Consider the following 16,557-nt stretch of genomic DNA (forward strand, 5'->3'; position numbering starts at 1 on the left):
TGATTAGTGCGTACGCACCTCAAGTAGGGTTGGATACGAGTTCGAAGGAGAAATTTTGGGAAGACCTTGGAGATTTGGTGCAAGGAATTGCTCAGACGGAGAAGTTATTTATAGGAGGAGATCTAAATGGACACGTGGGCAGGGAGATAGGCAACTATGGAGGTTTTCATGGTGGCCATGGTTTTGGGGAGAGAAACGAGGATGGGGAAGCTATCTTGGATTTTGCAATGGCATATGATCTCTTCTTAGCCAACACCTTCTTTAAGAAGAGAGAAGAACATGTGATCACCTACAAGAGTGGGTCGTCAAAAACACAAATAGATTTTCTTCTAATGAGGAAAGGGGATCGTATAACTTGTAAGGATTGCAAAGTTATACCAGGAGAGAGCGTGGCTAATCAACATCGCTTGTTGGTGATGGATGTACATATCAAAAGAGGGAGACAAAAGAACAAGACTTGGAAGTGCCCAAGGACTAGATGGTGGAATCTAAAAGAAGAAAAACAAGCCATTTTCAAAGAGAAGGTAATCACCCAATGTGTGTGGGATAGAGAGGGGGAAGCTAGCCAAATGTGGGATTCCATGGCTAGTTGTATCCGAAAAGTAGCAAAAGAGGTATTAGGAGAGTCCAAGGGCTTTGCCCCACACCAAAAGGAATCTTGGTGGTGGAATGAGGAGGTACAAACAAAGGTGAAGGCTAAGAAGGAATGTTGTAAAGCCTTATACAAGGAGAGGACCGATGAAAATGGTGAAAGGTATAGAAAAGCGAAGCAAGAGGCGAAGAAAGCGGTCAGAGAAGCTAAGTTAGCGGCTTACGACGATATGTATAAACGACTAGATACCAAAGAAGGAGAGTTGGATATCTATAAACTAGCTAGAGCAATGGAAAAGAAGACAAGGGACCTAAACCAAGTGAGGTGCATCAAGGATGAGGATGGAAAGGTTCTTGCTACAGAGAACGCGGTTAAAGACAGATGGAGAGGTTATTTTCATAATCTTTTCAATGAAGGACATGAAAGGAGTGCTTCTTTAGGGGAGTTGAGTAACTCAGAAGAGTGTAGAAACTACTCTTTTTATCGTCGAATCCGGAAGGAAGAAGTGGTTGTAGCTTTGAAGAAGATGAAGCATAGAAAAGCAATAGGCCCAGACGATATACCAATCGAAGTGTGGAAAGTTTTGGGAGAGACAGGTATAACATGGCTCACTGACCTTTTCAATAGGATTTTGAAAACGAAGAAGATGCCAAATGAGTGGCGAACGAGCACTTTGGTGCCTATCTACAAGAATAAGGGCGACGTACAAAATTGCATGAACTATAGGGGTATTAAGTTAATGAGTCATACAATGAAGCTCTGGGAGAGAGTCATTGAGCATAGATTGAGGCAAGAGACACGGGTTTCGGACAACCAATTCGGGTTCATGCCAGGGCGCTCAACCATGGAGGCAATCTATCTCTTACGAAGATTGATGGAAAGATATAGAGATGGGAAAAAGGATTTACACATGGTCTTTATAGATTTGGAAAAAGCGTATGATAGGGTCCCAAGAGACATTCTTTGGAGGATCTTAGAGAAGAAAGGAGTACGAGTAGCATATATCCAAGCTATAAAGGATATGTATGAAGGAGCAAAGACTGCCGTAAGAACTCATGAAGGACAAACCGAAAGCTTTCCCATAACTGTAGGATTACATCAAGGTTCATCCTTAAGTCCTTACCTTTTTGCGTTGGTAATGGATGAGTTAACAGGACATATTCAAGATGATATTCCTTGGTGTATGCTTTTCGCAGACGATATGGTGTTGATAGATGAAACTCAGGAAGGGGTAAATGCAAAGCTTAACCTTTGGAGAGAAGTGTTGGAATCTAAAGGTCTTCGCCTAAGCCGATCAAAGACAGAATATATGGAGTGCAAGTTCAGTGCAGATGGAGGCCAAAACGAGTTAGGGGTGAGGATCGGAGATCAAGAAATACCAAAGAGCGACCGTTTTCATTACCTAGGATCTATCTTGCAAAAGAACGGAGAATTATATGGAGATCTCAACCATAGAATACAAGCTGGATGGATGAAGTGGAAGAGTGCATCTGGCGTGTTGTGTGACCGCCGTATGCCACTGAAGCTCAAGGGAAAATTTTATAGGACGGCAATAAGGCCGGCGATGCTGTATGGCACAGAATGTTGGGCGGTGAAGCATCAACACGTACACAAAATGGGTGTAGCGGAGATGAGGATGCTTCGTTGGATGTGTGGGCACACGAGAAAGGATAAGATTAGGAATGAGGATATCCGGGGTAAAGTAGGAGTAGCCGAAATTGAAGGAAATATGAGAGAAAATCGGTTACGGTGGTTTGGACATGTGCAAAGAAGGCCTACTGACGCTCCGATTAGAAGATGCAACTATGGGACAGAGGTTCAGGGCCGAAGGGGTAGAGGAAGACCTAGGAAAACTTTGGAAGAGACTCTAAGAAAAGACTTAGAGTACTTGGATCTAACGAAGGACATGACACAGGACCGAGCACAATGGCGTTCTAAGATTCATATAGCCGATCCCACTCAGTGACTTGGATTTTCCAAGTCTCCAACCGAGAAGTTTTCCTCACTCGAAAAATTAAGGGAACACTACCCCAACCTACATGCTCCACTCAGAAAGCTTCAACATACAAGCTTCAACAAAAGAAAATTCAAAGAACTTAGCGAAGAAGGCTTTGGTGTATTTAACACAATACGTTGAAATGAAGGAAAACTTATTTATTGATATCCCCGATAAGCTACAAATATGTACATATACATGAGTCAAAATAAACAAACAAGATGGAGCCTTCACAAAGGTTGCTTAGGAGAAGTCTCAGCAGTCGGTAGAGCCCCAGAAAGAGAAGGCATCGGAGGGGGATCATTCGGAGCCTCAGTACTGGACAGAACCCTAGAAGGAGGAGGCATCAGAGGTTGATCATTTGGAGCTTCATTACGCGGTACAGCCCCAGAAGACGAAGGCAATAAATGCCTTTGGAACAAACCCACAAATCTCTGATGATCAAGTAAAACCTGACCATCAGTTTCCTTCATCTGGTCAAGCTTCCTCTTCATGTTTGTAGCATAGTCATGTGCGAGCCGGTGCAACTGTTTATTCTCATGCTTGAGCCCTCTAATCTCCTGTTTGAGACTCATCACTTCGGCCGCCAATGATTCAACTTGGCGGGTTCGAGCAAATAGGCGTTGGGCCATATTAGACACAGAACATGCACACTGAACACTGAGAGCCAGTGAATCCTTAACAGCTAACTCATCAGACCGTTTGGAAAGTAGTCTGTTATCTTTGGGAGTGAGAAGGTTCCTGGCCATCACCGCAGCGGTCATATCATTCTTCATCACGGAATCCCCAACGGTAAGAGGACCAGTAGGGGAGACGAAGGATGGGCGCCATATGTTGTCTGGAGAAGGCGGGGCTGCCTCTTCAACAAGGTTCAAGTCAAAACGACGGTCGGAGGGGCCATACATTTTTCAAAGGTATTGAAGAGAGAAGAGGTCGGACAAATCAAGATCTTAGAAGTGCAAGAATGGAGCTTCTACTGGTGGAGATTCAAGTGTGCTTTGGAACTTAATGCCATCCCCTATAAAAAGCTGCACTCGACGGAGCTTCAGACATCGAAGAGGCGCCTGCTCAGAAATCGAAGAGGCGTTTGCTTTCTCAAAAGCTGGGCTGCTTAGAGACCATGAGGGTTGATCTCATAAATCGAAGAGGTGTTTGCTTTCTCAAAAGTTGGGCTGCTCAAAGACCACGAAAGCCGATCTCAGAAATCGAAGAGGCGCTCGCTTCCTCAAAAGCTGGGCTCCTCAGAGACCACGAGGGCCGATCTCAGAAATCGAAGAGGCACCTACTTTTCCAGCCTTGTCAGCACCTGTCACACGCACACTCAGCTTTGCGGAAATTATGGGTATTCTGTCGAAGACTTCTGGGGAAGTAGAAAACACATGAATCTTACTGTCCAATCACCCACTTCCCACACGCAGCAATAGCTCATGGGTACCACAGATAACTTTGCCAAAGTTCTCTGCCAAAGTTGAGCACGTGAAGCTTGCAGCTCCCACTACATCGCTCTGACCAAGAAGGGTAAAAGAATAGCAAAGAAACAGCACTAACAAAGTTTAGACCCATAAATTTTGAAGGTCTAGCTACCATATTATTACCCACAAGGGTAAAGGAACAGTACCACTGTTGGATAATTGGAAAGTCCCTGTGTGTCAACCTTTGTGCCTCGTGGCAAAGTAGACTAGCAAACATGCCCAACCTTTACTCACATTCGAGAAAACACTCCCAATAAGATTGCTTGCTCCAAAATAGAAGAGGCACCGTCCTCCGAATCTCGAGAGCCAGACTCCCAACATGACTACTTTCTCAAAAATCGAAGAGAGGGTAAAGGAACAGTACCATTGCTGGATAATTGGAAAGTCCCTGTGTGTCAACCTCTGTGCTTCGTGGCAAGGTAGACTAGCAAACATGCCAAACCTTTACTCACATTCGAGAAAACACTCCCAACAAGATTGCTTGCTCCAAAACCGAAGAGGCACCGCCCTCCGAATCTCGAGAGCCAGACTCCCAACATGATTACTTTCTCAAAAATCGAAGAGACACTGCTCCCCGAATCTCGAGAGCCAGACCCCCAGCATGATTGCTTTCTCAAAAATCGAAGAGGCATCGTTCTCCGAATCAATCGAAGAGGCGCTCGCTTTCTCAAAAGCTGGGCTGCTCAGAGACCACGAGGGCCGATCTCAGAAATCGAAGAGGCACCTTCTTTTCTAGCCTTGTCAGCACTTGTCACACGCACACTCAGCTTTGCGGAAATTATGGGCATTCTGTCGAAAACTTCTGGTGAAGTAGAAAGCACATGAATCTTACTGTTCAATCACCCACTTCCCACACGCAACAATAGCTCATGGGTACCACAGATAACTTTGTCAAAGTCTCTGCCAAAGTTGAGCACGTGAAGCTTGCAGCTCCCACTACATCGCTCTGACCAATAAAGGTAAAAGAATAGCAAAGAAACAGTACTAACAAAGTTTAGACACATAAATTTTGAAGGTCTAGCTACCATATTATTACCCACAAGGGTAAAGGAACAGTACCACTGCTGGATAATTGGAAAGTCCCTGTGTGTCAACCTCCGTGCTTCGTGGCAAGGTAGACTAGCAAACATGCCCAACCTTTACTCACATCCGAGAAAACACTCCCAACAAGATTGCTTACTCCAAAATCGAAGAGGCACCGCCTTCCAAATCTCGAGAGCCAGACTCCCAACATGATTACTTTCTCAAAAATCGAAGAGACACTGCTCCCCGAATCTCGAGAGCCAGACCCCCACCATGATTGCTTTCTCAAAAATCGAAGAAGCATCGTTCTCCGAATCTCGAGAGCCAGATACCACATACCACTTTTTCAAAGTGCTCTGACAGAGTTAAAACATGTGAAGCTGGCAGCTCCCACTACCGTGCTATGACCAAGCAGGGTAAAGGAATAGCATTACTACTTGTTGTTAGGGAGACTCCTATATATGTCGACCTCCATCCCCAACGGACAGGCAGACCTGCAAAAATGCTCAACCCTTCCTCATATCTGAGAGGGCACTCCCAACGAAGCCTTTCGAAATATTCAGCTTTCTTTCCCCCCGATAATACCTCTGCAAACAAGCTATACTAGAGCAAGAATATCTCATATCATCAGGGTTAAAAGCAAGAGTATCCCATATCATGCTTTTTCCCTGTCTTTTCCTTTGGCCTTGTTTTTACCTGCAAGACAAGGAGAAAGAGAGCAATCAGTCAGCACTTGAAATCAAGCTCCCAGCCAGGAACTGACAGCCTGGAACCCCTTACCTGATTACTTACCTGGCATTGCTCTCGAGTACTCATCTTCAACATCTTATGTTGCCAGGGAAGATACCGCATCTGCTTGAGGAACAGATAGGGCAAGTGCGAAGGATACAAGGAAGCATGTGGAGACAAGCGTAACAGCACACGTGCCGATCCATCCATTACTCTGTCAAAAGCAAAAGTATCCCATATCAGCAGGGTCGAACGTACTCTAGATTTGATGGACTTGTTTTGACCCTCAAATTCTTCAATCGGCCTTATACTCTGGAGGAAACCAGAAAACCCTCCAGCTCAGTTCAAGAATAAGCCTGTGGAAAGTTACTTCTTCAAAAGCAAAAGTATCCCATATCATCTCTTCTCATTTTTCTTCTCTTTATCCTTCATGCTGCTGCAAGATGGGGAGAAGGTGAACAATCAGCCGGAGCTCTGATTGCTTACCTTGTCTGTCACCTCTTTCAGCAAATCCCCTAGCTCGGCGACTTGGGGGACTCCTACTACATGGTTTGTATCGCGCTTGACTAAGCCTGAAACTACAAGTAAGCTTCAAGTGAAATTGATACATTACCTTGTGCATCTCCACCAGTTAAAGATACCACCCCTGGATGGAGGAAGAGTACTTCCAGAGAAGCTGCCACATCTACCTATGAGACAGATAAGGCAAGTCAAGATGATACCACACTCCGATACTTAGAAGTTTCGTGATTACGAGATCATTCTCCCACAATATTTCCTAATGTCATTTGTACTCTAATGTCATTTGTACTAAATCATTCACTTGTACTCACTAAAGGAGAGCTTGAACCTATGTACTTGTGTAAACCCTTCACAATTAATGAGAACTCTTCTATTCCGTGGACGTAGCCAATCTGGGTGAACCACGTACATCTTGTGTTTGCTTTCCTATCTCTATCCATTTATATACTTATCCACACTAATGACCGGAGCAATTTAGCGAAGATCACAAAAAGCGACCGTTTTCGCTACCTAGGATCTATCTTACAAGAGAACGGAGAATTAGATGGAGATCTCAACCATAGAATACGAGCTGGATGGATGAAGTGTAAGAGTGCATCCAGCATGTTGTGTGACCGTCGTAGGCCACTGAAGCTCAAGGGAAAATTTTATAAGACGGCAATAAGGCCAGCGATGTTGTATGGCACAGAATGTTGGGTGGTGAAACATCAACACGTACACAAAATGGGTGTAGCAGAGATGAGGATGCTTCGTGGGATGTGTGGGCACACGAGAAAGGATAAGATTGAGAATGAGGATATCCGAGGTAAAGTAGGAGTAGCCGAAATTGAAGGAAAGATGAGAGAAAATCGGTTACGGTGATTTGGACATGTGCAAAGAAGGCCGACTGACGCTCCGGTTCGAAGATGTGACTACGGGACAGAGGTTCAGGGCCGAAGGGGTAGAGGAAGACCTAGGAAAACTTTGGAAGAGACTCTAAGAAAAGGCTTAGAGTACTTGGATCTAACGGAGGACATGACACAAAACCGAGCGCAATGGCGTTCTAGGATTCATATAGCCGACCCCACTTAGTGGGAAAAGGCTTTGTTGTTGTTGTTGTTGTTGTGGTAGATGCTGGTGTTAACCGCAGTCCAAGCGGTTATCTCAACAATCCTGCCGAAGAGTCTCAAGGAACTTTTATGAGTCGTACAAACTCAATAACAAAGGAGCTGCAGCACGATTCATGGACGACTGGTTTGAACAGAAAGGTGTTAAAAGTTTTGATGACCTATTTGCCAATTGATCAGATACTGGCAGAATCCAACAGAAGAGTCTCAAGCCTAGTTCCTAACGATGATGCGAATGGTAAGTGAGCTATTTTTGTGTTCATGATTTAGTGTAGACTGTTCAGCTTTCTAATAACAAATAGTATGCATGCAAGGCAACGAGTTGATGACAAATAGACTGCACAGACACAGAACTACCGTGTGATTTCAATTATAGTACCTGCAACAGCAAAAATCAATTGTGCTTTGGTATGGAACGTGCTGAAAGCACCGGATCAGGAGCAGGGACAATCGCCTTCGTCCGAAGCCTTTTCTGCTCGACAGTGGGGAGATGAAGGAACCATATGATTGGGCAGTAAGTATGAAACCTTTCTACTGGATACATGCCAGATTTGTGACGCTGTTAGCGTGCAGCGAATAAATTATGGTGCAAGGCATTACAATTTGAATAATTTCTAGGGAGTAATATCTGAAGTTCAATTTTCTGTATCTAACTTCTGCAGCCCTCAATACTACCTATTAAAAATTTTACGAATTGGACAGCTCGTAAATCCCTGTGCACCTGGATATAAAACCATACCTATTGTATCGTGTTTACACCCATCGCGTCATTTTTTCCCTCAATGTAGTAATCCTTTCCAGATATCCGTTCCATCAGAATTTACAACCATGGCTGGAAGGCGCCTCCGTGATGCTGTCAAAGGGATCCTTACCTCTGGAGGTAGGATAGAGTTTGACATCAATGCCCATATAGTCATTGCAGAGCTAACAAATCTTCACAATATGTCACCACCTTCAAAGTGTACGAAGTGCAGACTTACGAGGTTCGATCAAAACTGAAGTACCTTTAAATTCCACCTTCAATAGAGGCAACACGGTTGCAGTCACCTTCTGGTCTGCTTGCCCAAGGAATGACCTCCTGACAGAAGGCACATTTGCATTGGCTGAGATTCTGCCGAAGGACATAAAGACATGGGTTCCGGCCTATGATGACGATAATTTTTGCTTCAAGTTGCCTGCAAAACTTAGCCCTCAGAGCTACGCAACTATTAAATGGAGGATCCCAGATAGTGCATCTTTCGGTGTCTACAGGATTTTAGCCATTTTGGTGCCTCAAAGAGTTTATTCGGGTCCATTCGCCATTTCACAAGGTTCTTCTAGTGCTTCTGTATTACCATAGGCTGGTGGACATGCTGCCGTAAGGCACACACTTTAGATTATGTATAATGGGAGCGCCAATGCCATTGACGCTCCCACAAGGCTTCCTTGTATTGTTCTACTCCTCATAGAGTTTAGCAGTACATTGAGGCAGCGGGAATAGTGCTCCGCTATATCTAATGTCTTAGTCAACGGAGAAATTACAATTTTACAGTTTCAAAATTCCCTTTTTTGTTTTATGCATTTTAGCCAAACATAGCACAAAGTTTGGAGCAAATTGGTGAAGATAAACTAACTAACAACGCTTTGCCTAACAGTAACCGCCAAACGACACAATTCCGAATCGAAAACCAAATCAAAAGTTGCCGGCTTAACGTTTTCTTTACGGAATATCCGAGGCGGGCAATCTACATCTTAATCACAATCATGAGTTCAGATTACAATGTGATTAACACCGACCGTCCGATTGAAAGAAACAGGAAAAACACCAACAGCAAACGGTCCCACCAATTGTGGGCCCCGACAAACCATGAAACCGGCATGACCCGTTTACCGTTACGACAACGTATGAGTCCCAAAGTTCTCGCATTACATTGTTGAAAAGATTATTTTACTGGAAGGCATCTTCTTCTGTCGAAGATGCTCCACTCACAGTGCATCGTGGACAGCATGTCATGGACAGAAGGGCTCTTCACATGGATGCTCTGACAGCAGCATTGTGGACAGCAAGGATGTCATTTCCAATATTTTTGTTTATTGCATGCGTATGTAATAAGATGTATATAAAACCTCTGTTGCAATTGCAGCAGATTGATTAATCAAAAACATTCAATCCATTTTATATGGTATCAGAGCAAGGTTAATTCAAGCAGACCCTTAGCTTCTTCCCGCTGCATCTTTTTCTACCATTTTTTTTCTTCTCTGTCGTTGTTCTTTCATGGGTGACGAACAGAGTTTGGATGGAAATAAATCCAACATTTCCAGTCCTTTTTTCATTCACCATTCCGACCATCCAGCGATGGTTCTCGTCTCCAAACTTCTCAACGGAGACAACTACTCCACTTGGTGTCGTTCTGTAAAGCTTTCTCTGAGTGCTAAGAACAAGCTGGGTTTTGTAGATGGTACACTGGAAGCTCCTGATGAAAAGACGAAACCGAATGATTTTTCTTCCTGGAAACGCTGCAACGACATGATCGTTTCCTGGATCTTGAATTCAGTTGAGCAGACTATCCATGATAGCATTGTCTACTACACCACACCCCAAGCTATTTGGCAGGATCTTGAAGATCGTTTCAGCCAAGGTAATGCACCCAGAATTTATCAAATTCAACGAGAAATAGCTTCTATTTCTCAGGATCAATTATCTGTTGCTGCTTACTATACCAAACTAAAGAGTTTGTGGGATGAACTTGCATCCTACAATGATCATGAGTCTTGCACCTGTGGTGCTTTAAAGAAGCAAGGCGATCAAGCGGAGAAAACCAGATTGATGCAATTCCTCATGGGCCTCAACGAGTCTTATGGTGCTGCGCGAGGCAACATTCTGATGATGAAACCATTGCCCTCTGTGCGTTCAGTGTATTCCATGATTGTCCAGCAAGAAAAACAGCGCGATGTAAGCGATTCACGTGAAGCTGCAGAGATATCAGCAATGGCAGTTCGTCCATGGCAGCAGTCGTCGCAACCTGGCAACAGCTCATCTTCCCGTAGACAACTCCACTGCACTTATTGTGACACCGCCCACCATACCATTGATACATGCTACAAACTGCACGGATACCCTCCCGAACATCGTCTTCATCGTAGCAACAGAGGTGGTGGACGTGGGAACAACAGTGGTGGACGCAACAAACGCCATGGAAGTTCTGCCAACAATACCACCAATGGGGCTTCTCTGCAAGAACTGCATTCCGCTGTACCTGGCCTCTCTGACCAACAATTCCAGCAGATACTGTCCATCATGAACAACAATGAGACAACACAGAATCCTCCCAAAGCCAATGCCGCCGTCAATGCCACTGAAAACTCATCAGGTTTGTCAAAACCTCTGAAGCACCTACGTCGATGGATAATCGACAGTGGTGCAACGGATCATATTACATCTTCACCAACTTCACTCACTCGTTGTCTCAAAAGTGTCAACTTACCACCTGTTCAAATGCCTAGTGGACAGACAGCTCCTATCACATCCATTGGGAATTTATCTTTAAATTCTTCAGTTCATTTGCAAGACGTATTATGTGTGCCAACTTTCAAAGTTGATTTAATGTCTGTAAGCAAGGTCACTAGTGCCATGGCTTGTTCAGTAACCTTTTTCCCTTACTGGTGCATTTTGCAGGATTTGGCTACGAAGAAAACGATTGGTTTGGGTAAACAGCGTGGAGGACTGTATTACTTGGTGGCGCTGCTTTCAGATAGGCCAACACCTTCTGTCAAACCTTCATGCAGCCTTGTCACCTCCTCCACTGAATTGTGGCATCGACGTTTGGGTCACATATCGCCATCTAGATTAGAGTTTATGGCAAAAAATATCTTGCATATCCCTTTCAAGTTGAATGATGCTTGCGACATATGTCCATTGGCCAAGCAACATCGTCTTCCTTTTGGCATTAGTTCAATTACTACTAAGAAACCTTTTGATCTCATCCATTGTGACATTTGGGGTCCTTATAAGATAAGTTCTCTTTCTGGAGCCAATTATTTTTTAACAGTGGTAGATGATTATTCTAGGTTTACATGGGTTTTCCTTATGCATCATAAAAGTGAAACACAAAACCTACTCAAACGTTTTTTTTCCTTTGTGCAAACACAATTCCAAACACAAATCCAAACAATTCGAACCGATAATGGTGGGGAGTTCCTTTCTTTACGTCATTTTTTAAAGGATATTGGGGTTGTTTTTCAACATTCATGCGTCTATACACCTCAACAAAATGGGGTTGTAGAACGCAAGCATCGTCATATTCTTGAAATGGCACGTGCTTTACGTTTTCAAGCTAATCTTCCATTACATTTTTGGGGGGATTGTGTGTTAACCGCTGTACACCTTATAAACAGATTCCCAACTCCTCTTCTCCATTACAAAACCCCTTATGAACTACTTCATGCCAAACCTCCCACTTTTTCTCACATACGTGTGTTTGGATGTCTTGCCTATGCGACCAATGTACACGTTTCTCATAAGTTTGATGCCCGCGCTCGGCGTTGTGTATTTCTTGGTTATCCTTTCGGCCAAAAGGCTTACAAACTTTATGATTTAACAACAAAACAGATTTTTACGAACCGGGACGTCATTTTTCATGAAAATACCTACCCTTTTCAGCCCTTGCCAACTTCTCCCACGGTAACACCACCTACAAACATGCCTTTTTACCCCATTGTCGATCCCATTCCTTCTCCATCCACTCTAGAACCATCTCCTTCACCGTCTACTTCACCATCCCTCCCTGCCTCATCCCCTTCTATCCTTTCAGACGCTTCTTCACCCCATCCCACCACCTCTGACACATCTTCCCCCAATCCCATAAATCCTCCTCTTTCCCCTGATGACAGTATCGCTCCATTAGACTCTCCTGGGCGACCCCAACGCCATCGCACTGCTCCTGCTTACCTCGGTGATTATGTATGCTCCCAAGTGACGCTGCCCACACCCAAACCATCGTCGTCTTCGTTGTCCAATCTTTGTAAAGGTACACGGTATCCATTGAGTAATTTCTTATCTTATCACCGTTACTCACCAAGTCATTTTGCTTACATTGCTCATGTTACTCATGATGAGGAGCCTGACACATATCCAAGGGCCGCTTCTAGCCCCCACTGGCAGGCCGCAATGCAATCTGAACTACAGGCGTTGACAGATAATCACACTTGGACTCTTACTTCTCTTCCTCCTGGAAAATCTCCTATTGGTTGCAGATGGGTTTATAAGATCAAACGGCGGTCTGATGGAACCATTGAGCGTTACAAAGCGCGTTTGGTGGCCAAGGGCTACACTCAGATGGAAGGCATTGATTACCATGATACTTTTTCACCTACAGCTAAAATGACTACTGTTCGCTGTCTGTTAGCTCTTGCTTCTGCTCAAAATTGGTCCCTTCACCAACTGGACGTTAATAACGCATTTCTGCATGGCGATCTTCATGAGGAAATCTATATGTCACCCCCCCCTGGTCTTCTGCGACAGGGGGAGAGTTTAGTGTGTCGCCTCAACAAGTCGTTGTATGGTTTAAAGCAAGCTTCTCGTCAATGGTTTGCCAAGTTCTCCACTGCTATTCAAACTGCAGGTTTTGTACAATCCAAAGCCGATTACTCCCTTTTTACTCATCGAAAAGGAAAGTCATTCACAACCCTTTTAATTTATGTGGATGACATCGTCATTACTGGAAATAATATGGCTGCCATATCCTCTCTTAAAAGATTCCTACATAGTCGTTTTCGAATCAAAGATCTCGGAGATTTGAAATATTTTCTGGGGATTGAAGTGTCACGTTCACACAAAGGTATTTCCCTCTCACAACGGAAATATGCTTTGGAGATTTTGAAGGACGTTGGCCTCTTGGGAGCACGGCCAGTGGACTTCCCAATGGAACAAAATTTGAAGCTTTCAGACAAAGGGGAACTTCTTAAAGATCCATCTCAGTATAGAAGAATTGTTGGGCGTTTGATCTACTTGACCATCACTCGCCCCGACATTACTTATTCTGTGCATGTGCTGAGCCGTTTTATGCATGAACCACGTAAGCCACATATGGAGGCAGCACTTCGTGTTCTAAGGTATATCAAAGGCACACCGGGTCAGGGCCTTTTCTTTTCCTCACATCACAATCTAGCTCTAACAGCTTATTGTGACTCGGACTGGGCAGGTTGCCTAATCACCCGAAGGTCTACCACTGGTTATTGCATATTCTTGGGATCTTCTTTGATTTCTTGGAGATCAAAAAGACAAAAGACGGTTTCCCTATCTTCAGCTGAAGCAGAATACAGAGCTATGACGGGTGCTTGTTGTGAATTGTCTTGGCTTCGACATCTTCTCAAAGACCTGAACTTATCACATCCAGGGGCTGCAACACTACATTGTGATAATCAAGCAGCTTTACACATAGCTGCTAACCCAGTTTTCCATGACAGGACTAGACATATAGAGATTGATTGTCACTTTGTCAGAGACAAAGTGCAAGATGGTTCCGTTGTTACTAAACATGTCTCTTCCTCACAGCAACTAGCAGATGTGTTCACAAAGGCGTTGGGGAAGGATGCATTCTCAATCATGTTACGCAAGTTGGGAGTTCTTGACATACACTCTCCAACTTGAGGGGGAGTGTTGAAAAGATTATTTTACTGGAAGGCATCTTCTTCTGTCGAAGATGCTCCACTCACAGTGCATCGTGGACAGCATGTCATGGACAGAAGGGCTCTTCACATGGATGCTCTGACAGCAGCATTGTGGACAGCAAGGATGTCATTTCCAATATTTTTGTTTATTGCATGCGTATGTAATAAGATGTATATAAAACCTCTGTTGCAATTGCAGCAGATTGATTAATCAAAAACATTCAATCCATTTTATATACATCCCTTCACGTTCTCCAATTCGATCCGATCCGATTCGATTACGGAAAACGTAGCACGCAAAAACCGATGTCGGCGGCGATCCAATGGACGACGGTCGGGATGGTCGCCGCCTGGTACGGCTCCAACATCGGTGTCCTGCTTCTGAACAAGTACCTGCTCACGAACTACGGCTTCCGGTTTCCAATTTTTCTGACGCTCTGCCACATGACGGCTTGTTCGGTGCTCAGCTACGTCGCCATAGCTGTGATGAAGGTGGCCCCACTGCAGAGCGTGAAGTCAAAGGTTCAGTTCGCCAAGATCGCCGGGCTCAGTGTCTTTTTCTGCTTCTCCGTCGTTTGCGGTAACGTATCGCTCAAGTACCTTCCCGTATCGTTTAATCAGGCCGTCGGCGCCACCACCCCCTTTTTTACCGCCGTTTTCTCGTTTTTGATCATCAAGAAGAGGGAGGCGTCGCTTACTTATGCCGCACTCATGCCTGTTGTTGCAGGTGTCATCGTTGCTAGTGGGGTAATCTAATTTTTTTTTCCTCCTTTTTTCATCTATGTTCTTTTCTGATAATTTGATGAAAACTATCGTTTTGTTAGACTTTCTAACATATATGTTAGGTTGTTCAACTGTTGATATGATATGTGAATAGAAATCTTAAAATTTAACAATGTAACATATTAGATTATTTGACAGTGTAACTAAGTAATGTTATGTTGCTTATAAAATATCATATCATTAAATAGAGAAAAGTTAAAAATGCTTATGAATTGGAAAAACATATGCGAGAGTATTTCTAAAATAAGCACATGCTTTAAGGAATGTCTTAATTTTCGTTACATCTTCTTACTCGTTTCTAATCTAGTAGAAGCGTTTATGAGCCTAAGTGGTTTCTATAGGAAATATTATAATTCCTACCGGGCTACCACAATTAGATTTTGTTTGAAGAGTTATCATGTGTTTCACACAAACTGTTATTCGTTGCAGGGTGAACCAAGCTTCCATCTTTTCGGGTTTGTTATGTGTATTACAGCTACAGCTGCAAGGGCATTCAAATCGGTGCTTCAAGAAATTTTGCTTTCCTCTGACGGGTAACTATTTCTTCCATTCATTTTTTTCTCTGTCAAATTTTTATGGTATATAATAGGACTTGAAGATTCAAACTATTTGTTTTTCCAGGGAAAAATTGAACTCTATGAACCTGCTGTTGTACATGGCGCCAATGGCGGTGGCGTTCTTGCTTCCTGCAACCCTGTTGATGGAGGAAAATGTGGTCGGAATCACAATTGAACTTGCTCGAAAAGATATCAAACTTATTTGGTACCTCTTCTTCAATTCTTCCTTAGCGTATTTCGTCAACTTGACCAATTTCTTGGTCACCAAGCATACAAGTGCCTTGACCCTTCAGGTAATAATTTCTTAGTACCTCTCATTGTGCACAAGACGAGAAAACCTTACACGAAAATAGAATTGTCAAAGTGATGGTATTCCATTATCACGTGATGTTGTGTGCCTTTACTTGCTCACTTGGTAGCACATTATTGATTTAGGATACCGACACTTTAACGTCTCAGTTGCATGTAAGATATTCTCCTCATTTCGATACCTAGGGTTTTAAGTTTATAACTTTATAATTGGTCGTTTTTAAAAACAGGTGCTAGGAAATGCAAAAGGGGCAGTTGCTGTGGTGGTTTCAATTTTGATATTTAAAAATCCAGTGTCATTCATAGGGATGGTGGGTTATGCACTCACTGTCCTTGGAGTTATTTTGTACAGTGAAGCCAAGAAGAGGTATACTTCAATCCATCTCTAGGGCAAATGTTTGGGGCCAATGCCTCCATTTTTGCCCATTTTTATTTTATTTTTGTCTACCCCCAATGTCTGTGCGGTGATTCAAATTTAGGAACATAGAATTTCTTTCAACGTTTGAAAGAGAAGTACTGTTGTAATTACAACGGACGATTTCCAAGAACAAAATTAGCTCGGTTGTAGTTCATCAGCAGCAATATACAGGTGGTGTGAAAAACCATTAATTTTCACTGATTTTGGGACAGAGTTTGCTTATTTTTCTGAGAGTCGAGTTGGGTATAGCAAAGTGCAATTTTCTGAGGGAAGCAAAAGATGTATGTGTGAATAATTCTTTTCTAATTACAATGGTAAGAATAATGAATCTTGACCGTCGGAATTCCTCAAATAAGCCTTATGTTGGATTATCTAGCGCGATTTGCACCAAATGAGTGCAAC

The 16,557-nt window shown here is 43.4% G+C and overlaps 1 protein-coding gene across 1 annotated transcript; it reads left to right on the forward strand.

Moving 5' to 3' along the window:
* Window positions 1–14,283: 14,283 nt before the first annotated feature.
* Window positions 14,284–16,356, forward strand: LOC114824401 (probable sugar phosphate/phosphate translocator At3g11320). The gene is made up of 4 exons (XM_070819967.1): window positions 14,284–14,835; window positions 15,301–15,404; window positions 15,493–15,721; window positions 15,968–16,356. Exons 1-4 carry the CDS (start codon window positions 14,395–14,397, stop codon window positions 16,124–16,126), a joined length of 933 nt encoding a protein of 310 aa, XP_070676068.1. The 5' UTR covers window positions 14,284–14,394; the 3' UTR covers window positions 16,127–16,356.
* Window positions 16,357–16,557: the final 201 nt, after the last annotated feature.

The sequence above is a fragment of the Malus domestica genome, chromosome 04 (genome assembly GCF_042453785.1).
Source record: "Malus domestica chromosome 04, GDT2T_hap1".
In the NCBI taxonomy this organism is placed as follows: Eukaryota; Viridiplantae; Streptophyta; class Magnoliopsida; order Rosales; family Rosaceae; genus Malus; species Malus domestica.